The 24099-nt window shown below is 45.2% G+C and overlaps 3 protein-coding genes across 4 annotated transcripts; all 3 read right to left on the reverse strand.

The window, feature by feature from the left end:
- Positions 1–81: 81 nt before the first annotated feature.
- abcg1 (ATP-binding cassette, sub-family G (WHITE), member 1) lies at positions 82–11774 on the reverse strand. 2 transcript variants are annotated; one of them, XM_041046560.1, is made up of 16 exons: positions 11666–11774; positions 11009–11550; positions 9229–9475; positions 5549–5666; positions 5260–5392; positions 4691–4741; positions 4447–4592; positions 3585–3708; positions 3364–3478; positions 3135–3280; positions 2715–2816; positions 2461–2629; positions 2237–2337; positions 1628–1786; positions 1421–1539; positions 82–886 (listed from the first exon to the last, which is right to left on the reverse strand). In XM_041046560.1, exons 2-16 carry the CDS (start codon positions 11069–11071, stop codon positions 658–660), a joined length of 2022 nt encoding a protein of 673 aa, XP_040902494.1. In that variant the 5' UTR covers positions 11072–11550; positions 11666–11774; the 3' UTR covers positions 82–657. The 2 variants fall into 2 exon arrangements, with proteins under 2 accessions (XP_040902494.1, XP_040902495.1); XM_041046561.1 differs by lacking the exon at positions 11666–11774 and having other exon boundaries at positions 11009–11617.
- Positions 11775–11850: 76 nt separating this feature from the next.
- On the reverse strand, positions 11851–15918 carry spcs2 (signal peptidase complex subunit 2). Its single transcript, XM_041046562.1, has 5 exons — positions 15835–15918; positions 14689–14772; positions 14144–14304; positions 13850–13984; positions 11851–13684 (listed from the first exon to the last, which is right to left on the reverse strand). Exons 1-5 carry the CDS (start codon positions 15874–15876, stop codon positions 13498–13500), a joined length of 609 nt encoding a protein of 202 aa, XP_040902496.1. The 5' UTR covers positions 15877–15918; the 3' UTR covers positions 11851–13497.
- A 125-nt stretch (positions 15919–16043) lies between these two features.
- Positions 16044–24044, reverse strand: rnf169 (ring finger protein 169). The gene is made up of 6 exons (XM_041047162.1): positions 23704–24044; positions 22612–22682; positions 21579–21665; positions 21216–21316; positions 20788–20878; positions 16044–20493 (listed from the first exon to the last, which is right to left on the reverse strand). Exons 1-6 carry the CDS (start codon positions 24023–24025, stop codon positions 19363–19365), a joined length of 1803 nt encoding a protein of 600 aa, XP_040903096.1. The 5' UTR covers positions 24026–24044; the 3' UTR covers positions 16044–19362.
- Positions 24045–24099: the final 55 nt, after the last annotated feature.

Here is a 24099-nt window from a genome sequence, read left to right on the forward strand (position 1 = left end):
AGAACTGGTTCTTGCAGGAACTATTAAAGAAACCTGAAGTCTTTGTTCCAGAAATGATCTTTATTCATAAACAGTGTGAGATACAGTGCTGGTCTGGGTCTGTCCTCGTGCTGCTTTCACCTTTGACCCCGACCTCAGCAGTTAACTACAGTTAACTACAGTAACAGAAATGTCTTTAAAAACATAGTGATCGCAAACGTCCAGAGTTGTTCCACATCACGTCTCAGGTTTTAATCTGGTGACGGGACAGAAACATCAGGTCTTCTCCAGTTTTGTCAGACAGCTTTTCGTGGTCCTTCAGCTTATGCCACAGGGAAACACTCAGGAATCAGGAGACCAGCTCCTGTTCCTGCAGGACCTGAATGTCCTCACCTTGTCCTCTGAGGTTGAGGCCTCTAACAGAATCAAATCTACATCTGCAGACCTCTGATGTCCCCTCAGACTGAACTGGACCCTGCCGCTCCATCGTGTCCCTCACATCGTCTCGTCTTCATGTCGTGAGAGCCAAAGTCAATTCAGTGTTCACATGTAGACAAACTCCACGACTACACGCTAACATTGGCCTAAAGGTCTTTGGCCTAAACACAGGATGCTCAGATCTTCTCCCTCTGTGTGTTCATTATCATCAGAGCTAGTAGGAGTAGTCCTGGTCCTGGCCTACCTCTCGGCACTGATCTTGTACCGCAGGACAAAGTAAGCGATGAGCCTCAGAGAGAAGAAGAAGATGCCGAGCACGATGAAGTCCAGGTAGAGTTTGGCGTCCAGCATGTCCAGCTCCTTCAGGATGGCATCAGACTTCTGGAAGTGACACATGTCGTCTTCATCACAGTGAAGATCCTCTCGATCCAGACCGTAGATGGACAAGATGACACCCTCAAAACCATATCTGAGACACAGGAAGGAAGGAAGGAAGAAGAAAAACGTTGAAGAATGTGGTCACCGTTTGTGTTTTTTCTAATCAAATAAAAAAAAAATTTTACCTGCACTTTTACAGTACAGCATTTGTACATTAAACTGTCCAGAAATTCTAAGTTAAGGTTTAGATTCAGTGGTGGTTCTGTCGCTTGGCTAATGTTACAATGCCAGATTCATCATCAATTTATGATCAGTTGATGGACAAATTAAGGTTTTTATGGGTAAAAAACTCTTAAATTTTAAGCAAACAGCATCAAAAATATCGGATCTCTCTTCAAAAAACTCATTAAAGTTTCTTCACACATTACAATCTGTTAATCCCATAACCCCTTAATTATCCATCCATCTTCTACACTGCTTATATTCATTTACTATAAAAATACATCATTAATATGTCAGTTAATCGCATCTGAAGTGATTCACAAAGGTGATTGATAAACACGTTTTACTCTCTTTCTCCTCGTTCTGTTTAGAGTTGGAGTTTTTGATCAAACAGTGCCCCCACCTGACGTAGGAGATGTAGGACATCCACTGCAGGTACCAGGGGATGGTGTCAAAGCTGACAAAGAACCCGGAGAACAGCAGAACCGGGATCGCTGTGACTGGGCCGACAAACGTCGCCACCTGCAGGAAACAAACACAGCTGAGGGAAGCAGGTAATCACACCTGTCTATGTAGTCACACAGGTGAGCATGGATAAAGATTAACTGACCTGCAACGAGGTGGAGGCGGCTCCGATCAGCAGACCCAGACTCTGAGCCACCAAAGAGGTCAGGACCCCCAGAGACAGGAAGAGAAAGAACCGGCCGGCATCTGGAGGCTGAGCTGTCATCCAGTACACAATACTGCAGTACACCACCGGGAATACTACCTGTACGACAGAGGACACAGAGTACAGGACGGTATGAAACCTGTGCTTACCTGTGAACCCTTCAGGTCTGTGTATGACCTCTTTTTCTTTAAGTCTCAGCATTTAGTTTTCTGCCAGTAAACTCAAACCTGACCTATTCACACGTGGCTCACATGACCCTATTTTCCTGTCTGTATTCTCACTTTGATTTAACTAGACGCCAAAGAAAAATGGTGAAGACGCATCCACTGGACAAAATGTCTCAGATTCAACAAAAAAGTTTGTCCTGAAGCTCTGGGACGAACAGATGAAGTGGAGGAAAAGTGGAGTCAGTTTGGTAAAAAGAAGCAGCTCAAATGAAGAGTTTTCAGTGTGAAGACACAAACTGTCAGATTTAATGCAACAATCCTAAAATAATCCTGACTCCAAGCTTGTCTGCATGGATCATCAGGTAACCTGATGTAAGGTTACCTGAAAGGGGACATCAGCCATGGTTTTGGCCAGGTAGTAAGCCTTCAGGCTGTACCAGTAGTTCAGGTGTTCCCTCAGAAAAACTCCCATCTCCAAAGGAACTGAAACACAGAGACAGACATACAGTGATACTTCAGATTCCAGTGTTTGGTCAAACATCAGATGCAGGTATCTTCCACTGTGAACCTTTATAGATGCATGTTCGTGAAACATGGCTGACTCACATGTGAGCACTGTGGGCATCAGAGCCGCAAACATGAGGAACAACATGGAGAAGAAGAGGAACCCCGAGTTACTCAGAACCTTCTTGGCCTCGTTGCCGATGCCCAGGTACAGCAGCCCGATCAGAACGCCGATCCCAATGTGAGACGAAATCCTGAGGTGAGTCAGCACCTGTGTGACCAATGAGAACATTCCTCACTACAGCTGCTACTGCAGTCACTGTAAGTGTCCACCAGGTGTTGCTGTGCGCTCTCACCGAGTCTCTGAGGATGCTGAGGAACGTCCTCCTGAACAGGATGGAGAACTGAGTCATACAGCTGGCTGAGAAACTGTGGCAGCCTTCAGACGACGAACTCTCCTGGGAAAGAGGAAAAAAGACAGCGTTTTATGATGGAATATAATCGTACAGAAGGGATAAAAGACAAAAGACAGAAAGAAAGACTGTAGCAGCCTTCGCTGATATGGTCTCATCTTCCTCCAGACAAACCTCATGTTGTCAGAATGCATTTAAAACACTGATTATATTAATGTGATGAATATTATCACATTAAGATTCTCCAGATCGGAGCTTTAACCACAGTGATTTGGCTACAAGCAGCAACATTTCTCAGGACTTTTATTTTGACAGGGACTATGGGTGAATCTGTCAGATTGTTGGGGTGTGTTTGTTTTTTACCTCCTCTGTGCGCTGCCACAGGAACGGGTGGTGGTTTGTGTCTCCGTTCAGCTCAGTCTGATAGTCCTTCTCACACTTCCTGTCCTGGACTGCCTTCACCAGTCTGACCATCTGATCCCCGTACTCTCCGGACGCCACCTCCATCACTGCGTAGCAGAGGACTATTAGTGAGTCGGTGAAAGTGAAGGAAATTCGGCGTTGGCAGAGGGTTAATCTGGGCGGTCCTTACCGAAATCAGCAGGGTTGTGGTAGGTGGGACAGTTGAGTCCAAGGTCTCTCAGGTAGGGAACCAGACTGGAGACTTTGCCTCTGTAGATACACTGACCCTGACTGAGAACATACAGCTGGAACACACACAGACACACTCATGTTCTTCACATGTAACATGGTAATCAGAGCACATAATAACTCGGACAAGATGTGGCGTTGCGTTTATTCGAGGCTGATCACCTTGTCGAAGAGTTCGAACAGTTTGGCGCTGGGTTGGTGGATGGTGCAGATGACGGTTCGTCCTCCCTGAGCCAGAGCTTTAAGCAGAGACACCACCTGGAAACAGGACGAGCTGTCCAAACCACTGAGACACACAGGACACAGAGACAGGAAGGGGAATCAGTGTTTGGCTTAGGTTGTTGTTTTCATTGCCACAGTTTTTCTTACACTGAGGGAGATCCACCAACATTTACACCTGACCTGATCAGAAACCTGGATCCTGTTCTCATCATGTTAACTGGGAGATGAAGAATCATGTTTCTCATGATCCATCAAATCCTGAATAGGATCAAAACAGGGATACTAACGTAAACACACCTATTGCTCCAATCTGAAGCTGGTGACCCTGAATCAACCTGCTCCTGATGAAGAGTTTTTCAGCTTCAGACTCAAAGAGGGCCTCTGCGCTGTTCTGGAGTAACCTGAGTCTTATGTGACCAACACCCATTCAGGCAAACAGAGCATATTTGACCTAGAACCACAGGTGGGTTCAGATCCAGGACACACCTGTTCTGTGTGAGGACAGGTGAAGAATCTGAGCTGCTGCCTCTGAGAAGCTCCAAACTCAGCCAAGTCCAAGGTTTTACAGTCTGTACAACATACGACATCCTCTTTCCTTAGACCCTCGATTCAGATAAGGAAACAATTCTGAAGAGCTGAGTTCATCAACAGAAACTATGACAAAAAATGTTCACTGGCAACAGTGAGACTGAAATAAAACCCTGACATGAGGGGCAGCGAAAGCCAGTCCGTGACCATGAGGTTTACCCTCTGCTACAGTCCACGAACCAGCTGCGTTCTCCTTCCACCTTATGGTTCTGACCTGGTGGGTTCGTCGAAGAACATGACCGGCGGATTGTTGACAAGCTCCAGGGCGATGGCCAGTCTCTTCCTCTGACCCCCCGACAGGTGAGACGTCCTGGTTTTAGCACAGTCCAGTAAACCCAGGGCCATCAGGATCTCCCGGACCTAAATACACACAGAGACCACAGACCAGGGACCAGACCTGCGGTTTAACCTCTGAGACCAATGACAGAACCAGGAATTAGCCAGGGGTCAAAACTCACCATCTCTCTGCGAGCCTCCACCTTCTCCTGCAGCTTCAGGTTGGCCGAAACCTGCAGAAACAAGAGGACGTCACTGTGCAGCACCTGAAATCCAGCTGATACAGGACTGGATCACAGAGCCTGAACTGGACTAAATTAGACTGCATCAACGTTAACACGCGAAACTAAACAAACTAAACACGACTGGACTTAAGTGTTCTGTCCTCTGTGGTGCAACACAAGGATATACAACACTACACGGTAACACGCTACACAACAACAGACCTGAGTTCTCTCCAGGTGGTCCAGAGTGAACCATTATCATCCTCAGTGCATCATATTTATACAAGGCCACTGCAAATTCTCCACTCTGAAGGTGTGGATCAAGTTTTAGTAACCAATCAGAGTAACTGGAGTTCCCTGACACGTGTTTGACCGTGTCTAGTGTTCTCTTTTGCTGTTTTTAGAACCTTGTGAGATTCATCTTTTGACGTCACCCTGTGTTTCTTTTATTTCTCGCCTTGAGGCATTTTGTCCATTTGGCAGATGCACAGTCGACAGTCACACAGAGTCTATACCACCATTCCTACCATCATGGCCTCCTGCACGGTGAGGTGAGGCAGCAGCATGTCATCCTGCATGATGTAACAGGAAACCTTCCTGAAGGAGCGCAGGTCCCTGGGCTGACTGTTGATCAGGATCTCCCCCTTCATCCCTGTCTCTCTGTTTAAAAGCACAGAAACACACTGACTCTGAGCAACATGAACCGTTCCTTCATCAGGTGTGAAGCAGCAGTGATTTCAGATATACACATGATTCTCTGACGATCCTAAAATTTAACATAAGTTAGACGGAGACACGCAGACTGAGAGACCTCACCTGTATCCGGCCAGAATATTCATGAGGGTGGACTTTCCGGCTCCTGAGGGGCCCATGATGGCCACCAGGTCCCCGCTGGTGAATTTCCCAGAGATCCCTTTGAGCAAAGTTTTGTAACCTGAGAGAGAACAGAAACAATCAGTGTGAAGGTTCCCAGCCGGTCTGAGAACAGCTCTTTGTCCACAGGTCCACGACTCAGGTTTCAGATCTGTTTGGAGGTTTTTCTCTCAGTCTGGTTTCACTTTAATCTGCTCACATTCACACAAACTCTCCCTGAGGGGCTGATGTTGGGGTGGGGTGGGGAGAACTGTTAGTTAGTGTTCGGTTTTATTAACAAACTCCACAGGACCAGATTCAGATAGAGGACTTCAAGGTGTCTCTTGTATGTCTCTTGTCACATTTATTTTGTTGACTTATCTTTTTCTGTTGTTATTTATTATTATTATTAAAGAAAACAACCTTGTTAGCGTCTCAGTCAGTCGACACTGAGCTCATCAACCCTCAGACCCTGGTTCTTGTGTTCATGTGTTCTCATGTTCCTGACATGGGGTCAGTGGTGTGACACGGACACTGACTATGGCAACGTCCACCTCTGGATTCATTGTCCAATCCAGTGGACACAGGGGGGGCACGGGGGTGATGATGGAGGTAACCTGCAGTAACCGCTGCAGCGTTTATCTGCTGATGGAGGCCGAACATTTAATGAGATTATGAGATTAGATCAGAACCCGATTTAATCGTGTGTGACCGACAGTAACCTCTACTGCAGCAACACTCACTGTACTGCAGTACCACTCACTGTACAGCAGTAACACACACTGTACTGCAGCAACACACACTGTACTGCAGTGACACACACTGGATTGCAGTGACACACTGTACTGTAGTAGCACTCACTGGATTGCAGTGACACACTGTCCTGCAGTTACACACTGTCCTGCAGTAACACACACTGTACTGCAGTAACACACACTGTACTGCAGTAACACTCACTGGATTGCAGTGACACACTGTACTGCAGTAACAGTCACTGGATTGCAGTGACACACTGTACTGCAGTAACACTCGCTGGATTGCAGTAGCACTCACTGGATTGCAGTGACACACTGTACTGCAGTAACGCTCACTGGATTGCAGTAACTCACACTGTACTGCAGTAGCACTCACTGGATTGCAGTGACACACTGTCCTGCAGTACCACTCACTGTATTGCAGTAACACTCACTGAATTGCAGTGACACACTGACCTGCAGTAACACACACTGTATTGCAGTAACACTCACTGGAATTCAGTGACACACTGTATTGCAGTAACACTCACTGTACTGCAGTAACACTCAGTTACTGAGTTTTGTCGTGCTTACAGACCAAGCAGCATCTACACAACTTTATTTTTATTAAATATTCAGCAAACACACACAGGTCAACACGCACACAGATGGACACACACAGATGAACCGTGGGGTGCTCTCCTCCCTCGGTGTTGACTGTCAGGTAAACATTCAGCGGTAATCAGGAACATTTAATGAACTCAGATTAGAGTCGATGAACTGCAGTGACCTCACCAACACACTCATCAACCTTCAGTCTCTCAGAGCTGCACTCGAGGAATACCCACAATGCACTAGGACGAAGAAACCTCCATGTGCTTTAACTTTCTCAGTGTTACAGACTTTGCTCAGACATGTTGCACCAACAGCGGAGGCAGCAGCAGCAGCTCTGAAAGCCGTTTACCTCAACAACAACATGATCAGGGGGAGTGTTCCTCACCTGAGCAGGTCTGAATGGTTCCCAGTGAAACTCTGCTTTTCTAATCCGAATAATAACAAAGAGTTAAACTGCTGCTTCGGAGGGAACTCGATCTGTGAAAGACTCTGATGGCGTCTCATTACAGACTTAAGACAACAAAAAGAGAGTCCAACACCAGGCTGTGTCCCAGCTTCACAGTCATGATGACGGAGCAGGATTTCAGATGTTAGTGTGCAGTGAATCTGTGTGCTGTTCCATCACTGTGTGTACATGAGACAACAATAACAACAACAACTGATGTCTCAACCAGATCTGAGTCCTCTAGATTCTTAAAAACATGAACCCACTGAGCTAGTCCAGGTTCCGCCTGGTTGAATATTGAAATTTTTGTTTTAAGGAATTTTGCAAAGATCCGGGATCTGCTGGTGGTGCCGATGGTCAAATCATCTTGATTTGATTTGACCTAACAACAAGCTTCATGGTGTAAATACTGCAGGCTGCACTGTGGGTGGATCAAACGCTGGTTTCTGGGTCTTTTTTAAAGTCGTTCTATAAACAGCAGATCTCAGATCAGATTTCATGTCAGTAGACGGATCTGAACCTTTTGTTCCAGCAGCTTCTGTTCTTCAAGGCTTTTCTTTCTGTCTTTTGTCCTGAAACACTGAAACATGATCTGATGTTTTTTATCCAGATTCACTAAATGTCTCAGTAACTTCCTCCAAATCCAACAGCAGGGTGGTGAGTTTGAGTCCAGCAGCCGACCGGATGGTCGAATGTCTGATCAACACCAAGAACAAAACACAACACTATGCAACAATGTGAAAACCAGCTCACTGCACTTTATGACCGACTTTTCAACAGAAGCCATGTTTGAAATCAAACATGACACACAACCAAATCTGAACCCAACCAATCATCAGCCGGTCAGATAGTTGACTGAATAGGTGATTAATCAGGTGTGAGCCGGCATCAGGTGTGACAGTTCTGATGTAACCATGTGGTTTGATGTTTGTGTTTGTTGGTGTGTAAACGACAACACGTATGTTAGACGCAGACCGACTGCAGCTCCACGTCCTCAGTCTCTGTCCCTCTGCGTCTGCTGTTTCTGTCAGCTTGTTCATATTTTGCGATTTGTCTTTTATTGTCTCTCAGCGTGAGACACAGAGCTGCTTCTAATCTGACCTGCAGCTATTTACAGCAGGAGACCCTGACTGAGATTAACAGATTACAGCCTGATAATCCACACACACACACACACAGCTTCCCAAATCAGACTCTGACTCCACTGTTGCTTGTGTGCGACTGAAAAAGAACATGTAAAAACATAAAGTGGTTTTCTACATGTGATAAAGTCACATGTGTGAAGTTTTAGGTTAAATCAGAAAAAAATCAGAACTGACCCCCCCCCCCCCCCCCCCGCCTAAAAAAATAAAACACTGGATTGACTGCTGGTTCTCCACCTCTGTGGTTAAGGTTTGGAGGGTTAGCGCCACCATCAGGTGAGCAGGACCACCGACGACAGACCGAAGTGTATCTGTGGAGAAGCTGAGGTGCTGTTGTTGTGCTGTCAGGTTGTTTACCCGTCAGTGTGGATGCAGTCTGAAACACGGGGGAGGTGACTGCAGTTTGTTGACTGACAGTAACCTGTAGAACAACCCCCCCCCCCCCGCCCCGCCACAGCAGTGATTACATCAGCCACTTCTCCTGGTTGATCTCTGATCCATTAAAGAAAACAGCACTGGTTATGTGTTAACCTCTGTCGTATCACCTGCACTGTGCTGATCCACCTTCATGACTGTTCCGTTCACCTGTGGGATGTGGACTGCAGAAGACTGTAGTGGACTATGGTGGACTGCAGTAGACTGTAGTAGCACTCTGTGATCTACTACAGAGAGTTGGATCTACAGTCTGTGTCAGATGTGGTGCAGTACCTTTCTTCCTCCACCAGGGTCCCTCTCTAACGGAGTAGGAGACATCTTTGAACTCGATGTTGACCGCCGGTCTCCGTGGTAACGAGGAGAACCTCTGGGCCTCCGTCAGGTTGTTGTCCACCTTTTTTAGGTGCCCCTGCAGCAGCGGCGTCTGCTGGCTGCCCACCGGCCACTTGTTGACCACCTCGTCCATACAAACGCACACCGTCCGGGGGTCCAACATCAGGTCCGGGGGCCCGTTAGTGTTCTGAGGGTTAGATCAGAATCTGAGGTGAGAACCAGGACTTTAAATGTTCACCTGTGAAAGCTGTCTGAGCGGATCCCCACCAAGTCCACCTGGAACCTGAACACACTGCCACCCCACCCAACCCCAACCCCCCACTACCAAGAGACAAAACCTAAAAAGCTGCGGCTCCTGACACCCCCATCCAGCGTCACAAAATCCTGAGACGTTTATGGACTTTCTCCCCCCATCATTAGTCTTACTTCAATTTGCAGGTGAGTCGTGTAGAAGGTATTGGGACTACGTTTCCCACAGTGCTTTGGGAGATGTATTTCCATGGATTCAGTGCGTTCAGCCCTGTTTTTTTAAATCCAGGATCAGTTTGACTGCAGATTTCTCTCTGATCTCTCAGTGGATCCGTGGACACCTGTGGTTTCTGTCGAACATCAAACCCGACGTTGGCTCGTTTATATTCATAGACTGACTTAACAAGATAATACAAACACAGGGCTCATGTGAAACAGAAATATAAATGTATGACATATGAGATGGGCTGGTTAAATATGATGCTGACAGGATTCTGAGTGACACTGAAACCATGGAAACACTGAGCTTAAACGATCAGTCGATTAATTAATTATTTAATTAGTTAGTCAATTAGTTGACAGCTACCATCATGATCCCAAACCTTTTTCTCTGATGCTTTTCACATGGAGAATCGTGGTTTGTAGTAACAGAGCTGCAGATGTAGTGCTTTACCTTCAGGTGTTCACATTATTTTGTCCACAGCGTGCATGCTCTGATCTACAAAGAAAAGCTGTAGTGGCTGTTTTAATTTGTGAGGAGGACCGAGGCCGTCCTGTGGGACCGGACTGTCAGCAGACGCAGAGCAGTGGATGTTGTCAGATTAGCTGTCAGCTGCCTCAGTGTTGTTGTGTATGTGAGCTGCTCCCATATGGGAGACGCTAATCTGCAGAACACAGCAGAGCTTAGTCACCTGGAGGCAAGATTTACACCGACCGACCGACCGCACCAGACAAAACACTGCAAACTGCACCATCATCACCGTCGACAACCCACCACAACACTGACACACACCTCACTGACCAGCTCAGTCCTTCTCATCCTGCATCACTGAGACAAACCAATACTCTCCACTGTGTGTCTGTAACTGTTGTGTGTCCACTGTGTGTGTCCTCTTAGGCCCATATATAGTTTGAATAAAACTTTAAACCATCTGAAAATTTTGAACCATAACAGCCTTGTGTTTTAACAACATGACTTTTGTTAAAACTCAAGTGTCATGATGATGGACATATGAGAGGAACAAACTTTGATGGCTGCTTCATGTCCAGGGTGTCTGCACTACAACATGTCCACTCTGTGTCCAAAATGTGTGGAGTGGATCTAAACTGTGTCTCCATTATGTCATGTCGAGCTCAGCGTCACAAATCTCAGCCTGTACAACATGTGACACCCTCTGTCCTCAGACTGACTGACTGACTGTCCACTCTGATGTCTCTACATGTGTCCACTGTGTGTGTCCTCAGTACTTACCATGATGATGGAGTTGGTGACGGAGGGGTTGTGGACGGACCAGGCGGCCATCAGACAGGCCATGGCCGAGACACAGCAACTCTCTTGACGCTCTGCCTTTCTCACGCACGACTGATCACCGCCCCACGGACACACAACCAGCCCTGACGACTGACTCCGCCCTCCATTCACCCTGGCCCCGCCCCCTGCGGAGAATAAGGAAACACCTGTACCTGAACCCGAGTCAGTGATTCAAAATGAGGCCGACAGAGTGACTTTAAAGAAGAATCATCACTGAAGACTTCATTTTTCACCTGCGTTTCAGTACCTTACTTTAATAAAACCTTACTCTGAGAAATATAAATGTTTGTTTCCCTCTGTGAATTAAAAAAAATGTCTTAGCTCAGCTGCACGTGAACTTTAACGCAGATCACATGATGGATCTGACCAAACATCAGCTCATTCCAGGACGGGACAGAGACGGACTCTCGCTCATGACCTCGAAGTTCATTTCGGATCCGTTCCGTCTCCTGATGAGTCAGAACAGACTTTAAACCCTGAAACTGAGGAGACAGGTTCAGTATCTCACAGTAACTGTTTTAACTCGACTGAACACTAAATTGGATTCCGTTTTCCGATTCCTCTCATTAGCTTGTTTTTAATGGATTTATCACCTACTTTTATTTTGTATTTAGCTGCTCTTCATTCTCTTTGTAGCTGTTGTGTTATTCAGTGAATCTCTGCACAGGTGGAGCAGCAGCAGCTGAGCGCCATCTGCTGGTTACACTGTGGTACTACCACACAGTGGAGAGAGTGTTGGAGAGACACTGAGACACACACAAAGACAAAAAAGTCCACATTCATAAAGTCACTCAGGATTTCTTTGTTGTCTTTCGGTAACAATATCCATCTTCAGTATTTTTCACAAACTGGTTTTCACTGACAGAAGCTACAGAGAATAAGGCTCTGACACAAATCACAGTACAAAACATTCAAAATAAAAGTTTGGTCGACATTCAGTCCACTTCCTGTTGTAAGGCATCAACATGTCCGTCTGTGAGGGGCGGGGGGGGGGGGGGGGTTTCCTGTGCTCAGCATCATCCGCAGTCCCATTTCACAGGCCTGTGACACAACATCAGCGCGCCACTGACACACATGTGGATGTACAGGTGTACAGGTGGCTTCGCTCCCAATGGTTCCTGCACCTGCTGTTAGAAAATGCATGCATAAAACTTTTTCAGTGTGTTACTGTGTTTTCATTGATCATAATATTTTCACGAACCAGGCGGGAGGGAGGTGGTCGGAGTTAGAGTCTGAGTCCAGGTACGAAAACAAGCCACTGCCGACATCACTTTTTTTTTTTTTTTTTTTTTTAACATCATACATGAACTGAGCTGAAATGTTCACGTGACCTGCTGAAGTCTGAGGAAACTAAAGGCTCCACACAGAAATACTGAGCACGACGTTAAGAACTGTTACTGAGTTTAACCAGGGAGAAACACGAGTTTTAATACTTATTCAACAGCCAGCTGTTAATAACCGTTTAGATTTTATCCAATCAGCTGCTGCACGTTTTCGTCTGACTCTGAAAAAAATAGATTAGAACTAACGAGGCGGAACGTGAAAATGTCATCAGACGACAGCGATGATGAGCTGGGACAGCAGTCCGACTCAGAGACGCCGTCGACGGGATGAAAAAGCTCCGACGTGACCACAAACACAGTCTGAACGAGGACCGGTTTGTCAGGAAGGTCACTCAGTTCATCTCTGTGAAAGTCAACCTGCAGAGAGAGAATCCATCAGGGTATCTGTGATTGTGTGGTCCCTGGTTCGAGTCCGGAGACATAAAAAAAAAAAAAAGAATCTAACAATGGCAGGGTCACTTCGGTTTGACTCACTGTTCATCGTGGTCGACCAGCAGCTGTCTGTTTTACTGCAACTAATGATCTAATTAATTATCACAACGTAGTGATGCGTTTGAGAGCAGAGGCGGTTTGGAAAGCCCTCCCTGGTGCTGCATTCACAGACACTCGGACATCTGAATGAATTACCGAGCGACTGGGAGACGCACCCTGATACACGGGGTCAGAGACGGGTCCATTTATGTTACAGAGGAAGTAAATCACCTTAAATGAACCTGGTAAATTTTATTTATTAGCTCGTTAAGTCTAAGTCAAATTCGCCCAAACCATCAGGACTTGAGTTGAATATTTATTTATTTTTTAAATCACAGTGAAAGGTGATGCCTCTTTAACTGATATTCAAACATATAAACACTTTTAAACACTAGTCTTTCCCTGGAATAAAAAAAAATCTGGTCCTGCAGAGATTCTGCAAATTTAACCAAAATAAAGGACTCATCACCATCGCTGATGGATCATCTCTGTGCAGGTTGGTTTTTAAAGAAACAAAAATAAAACCACTGAAGTGGCTGAAAGAGAGGAATCACTCAAATCCTCCCTCTGCACCAAAAACAAACTGTGGTTGAGGTCCAACAACCTTTTTCTGTATTATTTTGTTTTCTTGTCCGTGGCCAGTGTGTCGTGGAGTTTGGACACAGACTTCTCAAACTGGTCCATCACCAGCGTCCCGTTCTCGTCGAAGAACGCCGACACAGATTTGGTGAACTCCATGTCCCTCGAGTTCTTCGACTTTCCATCGGTGAAGGAAACTCTGAGTGTGTACTGGTCATCAAAGCTGAAAACAGAAACAGTGTCAGGACCCAACATCAGGGACACAAAGCAGCACTACTCTCTGCACACTGACTCAGACCGACTCAACGACGCATACGAAATTCAGCAGCACATCTGTGACTGAACACAGACGTAAAACTATAACCCCAGGTAGGAGAGACGGACTGACCGTTTGAGGGAGGAGGAGAGGTTCCAGGTGTGGTCTGGATCCATCCCAGCTGGATCTTTCTGCAGGGCCACCAGGAAGATGTTCTTCTCTTTGTAGGAGGTGTACAGAGTCAGGATGCCCATCATGATGAAGTACGTGATGGAGGACGAGTTAGGGAACATGGAGTACGCTTCAAACCAGCACACACACAAAATACAACCAACCAGTCACCACAGACACAAACCGACCCACGTCCTGTCCTGTTAGATCAGACCAGATGAACTCTGATCAAGTTCCTGTGCTACTGAAGGATATGAGATGACACAGCAGGCCAGGACCGGTCTGGACTCGGGAAATGGGTGAAGGTAGTCCCAGACCAGAGCCAACATGGCAAACAAACAGGACACGGTACAGATCAACAGACGACCGTCCACCAGCCGAAAGTTCTCCACATAACCGTACTTCTCCAACAGCACCTGCAGGGGGCGCAGCAGAAGGACAACGGGGTTATTGAAGGCTGATGAACAGAACTGAAACTTACTGTTGAAAACTGATCTCTGCTGTTTCTGTGGAGTCAAATCAAAATCAGAAAGGGAAAATGTGGATTTTGGAGTTTTGTGAGAGTGAAGGGTCGTTTGTGAAACTCCTGTGAATAAATAAAGGTGGTATTTGTCATCTTATCACCATACTTCACACACACACACACATTTTCACAGCATTCAAACATAAAACTGCTGGGAGAGAAGTCCAAATAAAAAAAAGATCCTAATTAGGCCGTGGCCGTATACTTTCAGCTGTTGTTTGTCAAATTAAATTTAATAAGCTTTAAGCACCTGCAGTGTTAGAAAAAAAAGTCAAACCTTTTTAGCAGCATCGTCCAGAGAGTTCTTCACTGCAGCTCCATCCCATTTATCGATCTTCACTGGTTTCTCATCAATTCTCCACTGAAAAACACAATCAATACCAAATTAGGACCAATCAGCTTGATCAATGTTTTCTGATCAGTTAATGAACAGGTCTACCAATACACTTTCTGCCCTTTATTATGAGGAAAGTTTCTGGAACATTATCTACATCTACATTATCAACAGGAAAAGGACAACAGAGCTGTAAATATATACTAACTACACTAACAAACACAAACAAAACAGAACAGAGATTTAAGTGTGATCCTACAGTGAACTTTATTTTTGTGACAGAAGCACTGAAGGAAACCCAAATAACAAAATACGTTTTTGCCAGTGAAGTAGAAAACGAAAAACCGATGAACCTCTACAGCGAGGTACAGGAAGGCATGAAAAACAGCAGGAAACCGCACATTTTTTTTTCTCCAAATGTGATCTGCTGAAGTTCTACGCATCGGAGGGAAGATGTGTGCAAAGGTTCATTTTGTTTTGTCAAAATAAAACAGAGTGAATCCGAGTTCTCAGAGTAGGTCTGCTGCTTCACCTACTTAAATAAACTAATAGCGGACAAACATGCCGATTTCCTGCACTAACGTGTTCACAGAACGTTTAGTTACAACGCGCAAACTGTGGCCGGATGGTTGAACCAGTGTTTTCTTAAACAGCAAAACTGTTTCTGTGGCCAAACACTGACTCTGTGCTGTTTTAATGTTAAATTGCTTGTTTTCTTTTTGGAGTTTGGTGCAGCAGTGCTAGCAGCTGTCTCTGTTTAACAGCTGGAAACAGGAAACTGAAGGATCCGCTGCAATTTTTAACACAATCTGACTCATTCAAACAGCGCAAACAGAAACGCGGCTTCACCCCTTTATCACCTCTGTTCTTTTCTCTTCAGTTTTATTCTACGTAAATTCACAGTTTCATAATTTTAATTTAGCCTGCTAGCATTAGCTTAGCTAGCTAACACCAGCTCCGGCGGAAAGACTCAGACCTCCGCGCCCGCACAGATCTGTCCATCCGTTCCAACACTTTAACCTCCGTAAGAAACTAAAACCCTGAACCTTAATTTAAAGCCGATCGAAACAATAAAACTTTAATTCTCACTTTCTCCAGCAGCCCACTCTTTCCGTTCCTCGCAGCAGCCATCTTCTCTTCGGCTACAAACACGGCACCTGTGACCTGGAGGCATCTGATTGGCTCTCCGAGAGATTTGAACGGCCAACCGCGTCTGACGTAACGGCGTCCGCGTGGCCGACACAACGTGTACACGATGTGATTTCATATACTCATACGTGTATATGTGTCCGTGTACACTGGCTGAGGTGGGACTTCTCACCAAAATGTATGTAAAACAAACTACTTTCCAGGTGAGGATGTTTCTGGATCTTCATGAACCGATGGATTTCATGTTCCTTTTTGTTCCCAGTCTCGTTGTGTCTCGTGCAAACGTTAAAAGAGGACAGGACACACAGTCGTCTCAGGTCTTTTAGTTTGTCTTCCAGCAGCCTCAGCTCTCCTCCCCCTCTCATACAAAACTACTGAATTACTGTATAAACTATTAACATCGTCCATCAGACAGTCTCTGGTCATTTGGCACTCAGCATTAAAACACCCCCCCAACCTCAACACTCTGCTGTTTGACTGCATCAACTGAAGGATGAAAGCTTTAGTACATCTTTATAAAATGTGCATATCTGTGTTGGAGAGAGTAAAGCTTGTGTGGCGTCCGTTAAAAAAAAAAAAAAAAAGCAAAAAAAAAAAGCCCTTCAGCTCCATCCAAAATACATCAAAGAGTCTGAACAGAAACTCTCAAACAACTTCACAGAAACCCAACTGTTACAACATGATCCTCATGATGAATGAATGAATCACACTGACAGAAACGATCAGTGACAACACTGTCATGGCTGCCTGGAAGGAGGGAAATTAATCTCAACACTGGAAAATCATCTGGAAAAATCATCATCGGGAATGTGAAGAAACAAGGATTTGCAGGTGACAGGTTAAAGCCGTATTCACATTATATTGTAGAAACAATGGAGGATATTCAGTTGTGGAATGTAAATGATTACAGTTAGTTACATACAATTCAGAGGAATGCCATTTTATGCATCTTACACAGAAATTCTGGAAGAAAGTCGGTGTTTCTAACATCAGTGTCAGAACTCAAAACATCAAAGATGGCTGATCCAAATGTGCAGCTTTTTCCTTGTTTCTAATAAAGTAAAAATGGGGGGAAAAAACCCTACTTCCTGCACTACTATGTCTACTGAGTTATATATTACAAATTAACCAATGCGTCTGTTGTCAAACTGACTGGAGTTTTAACAGATAAACAACATTTAATGGTCTGTTTTGTGAGTGGAGTTTGGTGCAGAAGTCTGGGCAGCTCTCTGCAACAGCTGGAAACAGGAAGTCAAACAAACAGCTGCAGTTTGAACACAGACTCATTAATTCAAACTCTTTTTAAACATTAATTTTAATTTAAAATAAATGAGCTTTCGCCTCTTAGCATTAGCGCAGCTCACCAAAATGTACTATTTTCAGTTTAGCTGAAAACAGCTTCACAGTTCTGAATCCTGGAGGTCTTGATCCAGAACTTTCAAGGTTAAATCAACAATAAGCTGTGCTGAAACTGTGTCCACTCTGCACCAATCAAATAATGTGAATACGGCTTCTGATGTAAAACTTAAAAATCAAACACTGACGACAATGACCCGTCCTTCTCTTAGTCCTTTTTTTAGCTGTGTTATTTAATCATGACCCTAAAAACCAAAAAAGCTCATCCAGTCACATAACTTTTCTCTCCTGGAGAGTAACGACGCGAACCACAGAGTCTCCTGATCCACACTGTTCTGGTCCATACTGGTCTGCAGGTAAAAAGCCCCCCAGATAAATCAGGTTTTTCCTCCTTCAGTGTAGTTTGGACTACAGTACCCATGAACCTCAGCAGTCATGGAGAAGACTCCATCCACAGCTTCACAATGTTGAGGGTCGATACCCAGAAAAAAAACGTCTGACAAATGTTCGGACTGGAAGACCGTCAGCGGCAGAGATGGACCAGTAACTGTACTGGGAGAAGTTTATGTCTCTGATGGTTCTTATAGCAGAAACGTCACATCATCCTCGGTTCCTCGGGTGTCGACTGATGGAGAAACGTGAACAGCTGGTGAAAAAGGTCCATGTTGGAAGCAGGAAAAGGCCTCATCAGTTATCGAAGTTTAAAATCGGCCCAGAACCAGACTGGGTCCAGGTCTAGAAGGTTTCGAACCCAACTGTTTGGTTCTGTTTCCTCCTACAGTCCAAACACTTGAAGGTCAGCTGAACTCTGAACTCCCCACAGGACTCAGCACGTATGATATACGTTTATTTGTAGTGTCCTGGAGCTGCGATAAAAATAAAGATTTCCGGACACGTTTGGGAGGATAAAACCGTAACAAACAGATTCTTCACCTAAAATCCTCTCAGCATTTCCATCTTTAACGAGAGCAGCAGCTGCACCGGGTGAACGACCCACGGCCAATCACCTGCAGATCATCTGATCTACCACTCAGATGCATCATCAGCTGAAGCAGGTCCTGCATCAATGCTGTTCCTGATCTTGTGTCAAAATCCCTGAACCCTGACCCCAACAACAGAAAAATAATCAGCAACTATTTTGATTATCGATCAACTCTTTCAGGCAGTTTTCAGATTTAGTCATTTAGCTCTGTTCCACTGCAGGAACCTGAATCCTTGTTCTACACATAACATGAAATCTGAAGAACCTTGAGAGTCTCTGGTACTGGTTTTAGAAACCAGAACACTTCTGAAACACACCAGAGCTGCAGCAAATATTCAATTAGTCCACTGACAGATGATTAATGGACCACTATTAATCATTTGATGGTTCCAACTTCTCAAATGTAAGAATTTGCTGCTTTTTCTTGTCTTACATTATAGTTAATTAATTAATTAATTGGAATTTTTTTTTAGCAGCAACAATGAAAATAATCGTTAACTGCTCATTAAAAGGCGGCAGCCTGTCTGGTTGGACAGTGAATTCAAAGACAAATATTAAACTGAACTGCTGAACTTTTCTCAGATGGTTTTGTCCTCACGTCTATGCACCAGTTTTCCTGTTCAAACTGGTCTGCTGATTTTTATTTTTTCAATCATCATTTAATCTGTAAAATTTGGAACATAAATCCAAACGTCCCTCTGTGGTTCTCAGAGTCCACGCTGACCCCTCAGACCGGTTCTTCAGCCTGATCAACAAACAGTTCCAGGTCGCACTGAGCTCAGAACGATGCTCAGACTGTGGGTAAATCTGATGAGCGTTTGTGTTTATGTGGTTGCCTTCGTTGGACTGTTTGCGGTAAAAAAGGTTCGGGCTGCAGCTGATGATCGTTTCCATCTTTTTCTCTGCGAGCTCAGTTTTTGGTGATTTGCTGGTGAAAAAATAAGGTTTGGAAGAAACGTACGGGTTCTGGATTTTTATCACAACTGCACTTGAAATAAAGTCAGAATGCTGTTGAGACGATGGTCGTGTAAAAACATTCATACCTTTCGTTAAACCTTCACCTTTCATCACTTTGCATATATGAACCTCTTCCTGTCTGTCTAAGTGCTGAGTCAGCAGATGACTCCTCTCTAGTGTTTCTTGTTGATTCGTCGGGATCTCCTCAGGCCGCGTCTCCTGCGGTTCTGATTGGACATCCAGGACCGCAGGAAGTACTTGTCGGGGCTCCTCCTATGGTTGATGGTCTGGTTCTCCAGGTCAAACTGTCTCTGCAGCTTCAGGGCGAGCACCCGGTCCTGACGCTCCTGCTGGATCTGACGGATGTACCGCTCGTCGAAGGCCTCCTGGCTGACGGGCCGGCTCCTCTTCAGGTCAGAGTCGCGCTCTGAGTCCAGGTGTTTGGTCTTCTGCTTCCTCTTCTTGCCCCTCCTTGAGGTAGACTGGTTGTGGATGCTACTGTCGGACTCCTTCCTGGGACTCTGTGAGTCCTTTGGCACTAATTTACACGACTGGAAACCAGAGTTTTTAGTGTACGGCGAGAACGATTGTTTTCGACTAAATAACGCGCCTCCACTGCAGGATTCAGGGGCGGTGACTGTTGACTCAAAGTCTGAACTTCCTCTGAAAGTCGCCTCGCTGCTGTAGCGGATCGCAGGGACCCGGATCTTTACAGACTGTTTCTGGAAATTGTCCGTATCTCCGGCTGGTGGATCAAACAGCAGCTTCCTCTTGTTGTTGGACATCACTCCGTCTCCTGCAGCAGACTGATGAGTCTTTGCGGCGTCCTCCCCCCCGCCGGACTTGGTTTGGAGCTCGGTGACAGGACTTGTCAGCGTGGCCTTGGAGTTCACTTTGAGGCTTTGGCGATCCAGCTCGATCTGCCTCCACTTCTGCAGCACGGCAGGACTGGCTTCGTAGGTGGTGGCCTTCTGCAGGCCGCGGGTCAGATTCCTGGGTGTGGACTTGACGATGGTGGGCTCCATCAGACGGCCGTCCGGTAGCCGTTTGGGCGGCGTGCACGGAGAGCAGACGATGGGTTTGAAGTGGTTGAGCTCCTCCGAGATGCTGTCGTTGCTCTCGGGGCTGATGGAGCGCTCGGGTCGGGGCGGAGGGAGGACCAGAGGAGTCAACGAGGATGACGACGATGTGACCACGGCTCGCCAGGTGAGCCTCCTGTCAGGAGCGGTGATCGGGGCCGAGACGGAGCGACTGTTCTCAGAGGAGAGGAGGATTCCTGCTGTGTAGCTGTGACTGATACCAACCTGACAGATGGGGAGGAACAGAAACACAGTTTAGAAAATGAGACCAGAGGGAGAGGAGCTTTTAAGATGTGTTCATACAGAACACAGAACCCAAATCACAATTCTCCCAGTCCACTGAATATTCAGCTGCTTTGGGTGGAGATTATTCAGTCGGCTTCTCTAATATCCAGACGCAATATTAAATGTTAATAAAAAAAAAGGAGAAATCCATTTAGTTCGTAAGCAATAATGGAGTAAACATAGGTCCTAAATTTATTCTGTACATGTATAACCATGTACGTTTTGGTGTCGTACCCGGTCCATCATGGCCGGCTGGGTGGTGACCTTCAGTTTCCCTCCTCTGTCCTCCACTGGGTCAGTGCAACTTCGACTCCTCTGAGAACCACTGAAGAAGAAAAACACAGGTCATAGCACCGAAACTCCCGTTTGTTAGAGGAGCTTCTACGGTCGAGAGTTAAGGCCCCAAGAGGCAGGCACTTGAAAGTGTTCAACTTTGGCGACTCCCAGTGGTCGCATCAAAAAGCAAACACGGTGGCAGACGTTCGGTTGTGCTTGTGTTTATATTTTGTTCTGTGTGAACGAACGCAGACCTCCTGTGTTCTTTCCTGTGCGTCTGATGAAGCTCACAGGTGTGTAGGTAAACTCCCATCAGATGGTCTGACAGGTTTAAAAATAAGATAAATAACAAACATAATGTTCCTAGTTTCTCTCATTCTGCTCACCCAGTGACGGCTGACGAGTTTTTGGTTTTCCTGATGAAGGCGGAGATGTTTCTGATCCTCCTGCTGATCGGCTCCTCGTTCTCAGAGTCTGACAGAACTCCCTGAGAAAAAAAACAACGATTTTAAGAAAACATTTGAGGCGGTGCAAGCTGAAGGGATCCAAACGGAAACACTGAGCTGGAAATAAAGAACTTCATATATTTTATAGAACATTTAACATTTAACTTAAATGAGTCTGTACTTGCTTTTTAAAGGAAACGTGAGTGAATCATGAATCCCATATATCTGAACTGCAATGTAAAAGTAAATATTTCTTTTAGTTTTAAAAAACTGATGTTACTGTCAGACTCCTGTCAGACTTACAGTCTCTTCATCACGTCGGACTGATTCATCTTTACAGACCAGAGAGTTTCTTCTCCTGAATTCTTCTCTGTCATCGGGCAACAACAACTGAAACACAACAGTCACAAACGAAAACTACAGCGTTAAACAAAACAGAAATGCACCAAACATAATCTCAAATTTATCTTATTCCTACAGAAGCTAAATCAGACTAAAACATTCGAGTCCAACTCATGAGTAGTTGTTATATCAAGAACTGGCCTCTTCAGTTAACACTTAATAAGATATTACATGGTAACACATGCAGTATTTTACATATATAGTGTTTCACTTAACACAGCACCAGTTTATGCAAATAAACATACGGCTTATTAATTATATAAGTTATGACTTAAGACTATGGCGATTTAAAAATTGCACTTTTTCAAATTGAAATTTTGACATAAGAAAAACAAATGGCTCTGATCTGTAGCTAAATAAAAACCAACGCAAAGCCGAACCCAGTCCAGGGTTTCAGCAGGTTCACCAAGTTAAATGCAAGACCTTTTTAATATCATACTGAATGAATGTTAACATGTTTCACAATGACAGAGAATTACTTGTTTCTGTTAGTACTTCAGGCAGCATGTAAGAATAATTCTTTCTAATATCATTAATTAACCACTGAAATCAACCTGGACCTGGATAAATAGAAGACAGTGGACGGAGGAATTCACCAACAAGAAAATAAGTTGGTCCTGAGGGTTGATGCCAGAGATCATCAGATTTCCAACCACTTTTTAAGAAAATCACTTAAAAACTGTTTATAACTAACATTACTGTTTACAGCAGACTGATGAAGAATATTTAAGACCTTTGTAAAATCATTTAAGACATTTTAAAACCTTCTAAGGCCTTTTTGAGGAAACTGAAATGCTTTTTTCGAGACCTGCTGATAATCTGCCAGCCCACCACCTCCTGTGATTTGAAACTAATAACCTGTTATTGGTTATTGTTAAGTGTTGTTCATGGATTATCTGTCCCTTTAACAAACCCAGCAGTAACTGTGACTCACCCTGTGCTTTCCAGTCAGGCCTGATAAAAGCTCTGCAGACTTTGGGATGAAAGCAGGAGAGACGAAGAAATCTGAAGAGACAAAACACCAGAGAGCTCAGAAAAAAAACTGATCAAAGAATCATCTGACCAGACATCAGAAACATTTCAGTCTGTGCCAAAAAAAAAACAGATTCGGTGCCCGTCCTGTCATAAAAGACTTCTGAGGTGAAAGTAGTATTTTATGTTCTCAGGAATGAATGAGTTGAATTAACACCCGTCTAACAGGTGTCATCAGGTGCACTGTCAATGCAAAACTGAACAGATGTCAGGTTGATTCACAGCTTTCATTTCATCCAGCATTAATTTGAATATAAACACCCGAAGGACCATCGACAGACATTAATGGTAATAATAATACAACTTAGGCCAATAACAACAAAGACAGACACCTCAGAGGCTGCTGCTGAACAGTTGAGGTTAAATTAAATCAGAATGGACACAAACACAGTCAGATACAGACATGATGCAGGAGGAAGAGATATAGTGCTAATACTATAGTGAACCAGCTCCTCCTACAGCTGTACAAGCCTGGGCAAGTCCACAGACTCTAGACCTGATTTCAAATCTGACCAAAAACTATAAAACTGTTCAATTCTAACTGCAGTCTGCAAACTCTGTACATCTCTATGGATAAAACAGATTTAAAAACAGTATCTTCAGTGTTCATGTGTGTCTCTTCAGGTTTGTTTTTCTGATCAACTCATTGATTATCAGATTTGTGAATAACTGAGCTGACTGGAGGTCAGCATCTGATCCAGCAGTTTAATACAAAACTCCATAAGAATAAATCCAATTTTAAGTCCGCCTTCAAAGTGTCAGTAAAACGGAGTCATGTTATTTTCTCTAAACTGAATCAGGGTCAGTTTTACCTGTCAGACATTAATGAACCTTCGGGCCTCCTCAAACTAAACTTGAACGAAGTTAAACTAAACGCTGTTAAACTCTGGCTGTTTTGCTGTTTTTGCTTGCGGTTGGTTTTTAAAACAAAAACCCAGCTGCGGTGCTGACACAGCGGAACGTGAGCTGTAGTTTGGCCGGTAAACACACCGACCTCTCCGGCTGTCGCAGTCCCTCCTGCCCGTCCTGCTACTGCTCCTCTCGGGGTCACTCCTCCTCCGGAGCTGCTCCTCGCTGCCGGACTGTCTCCGGGCCAGGCAGAGCGGACAGGCCGGGTGTCCGCAGGGCGAACTGCTGCCGGGCTGTGCCCCCACGCACGCCGCGCACTTGGTCACCTCGGTCTCCGGCGGGCTGGACCCGGATCCGGACCCGGACCCTGACCCGCACCCAGCTCCAGGTCCGGACCCGGACCGGGACCTGCCGGCAGCGACGCTGGCCGGTCTGCCAGGCCGATCGGCGGACCCTGCGGTCGCCATCTTCCCTATTGAGTCTTCTCTCTCCGGTCCGCTCTCAAAACAAACCCCGCCCTGCCGCCGCCGGAACAGGCGCG

This window comes from Toxotes jaculatrix, chromosome 9, assembly GCF_017976425.1.
Source record: "Toxotes jaculatrix isolate fToxJac2 chromosome 9, fToxJac2.pri, whole genome shotgun sequence".
Classification (NCBI taxonomy): Eukaryota; Metazoa; Chordata; class Actinopteri; family Toxotidae; genus Toxotes; species Toxotes jaculatrix.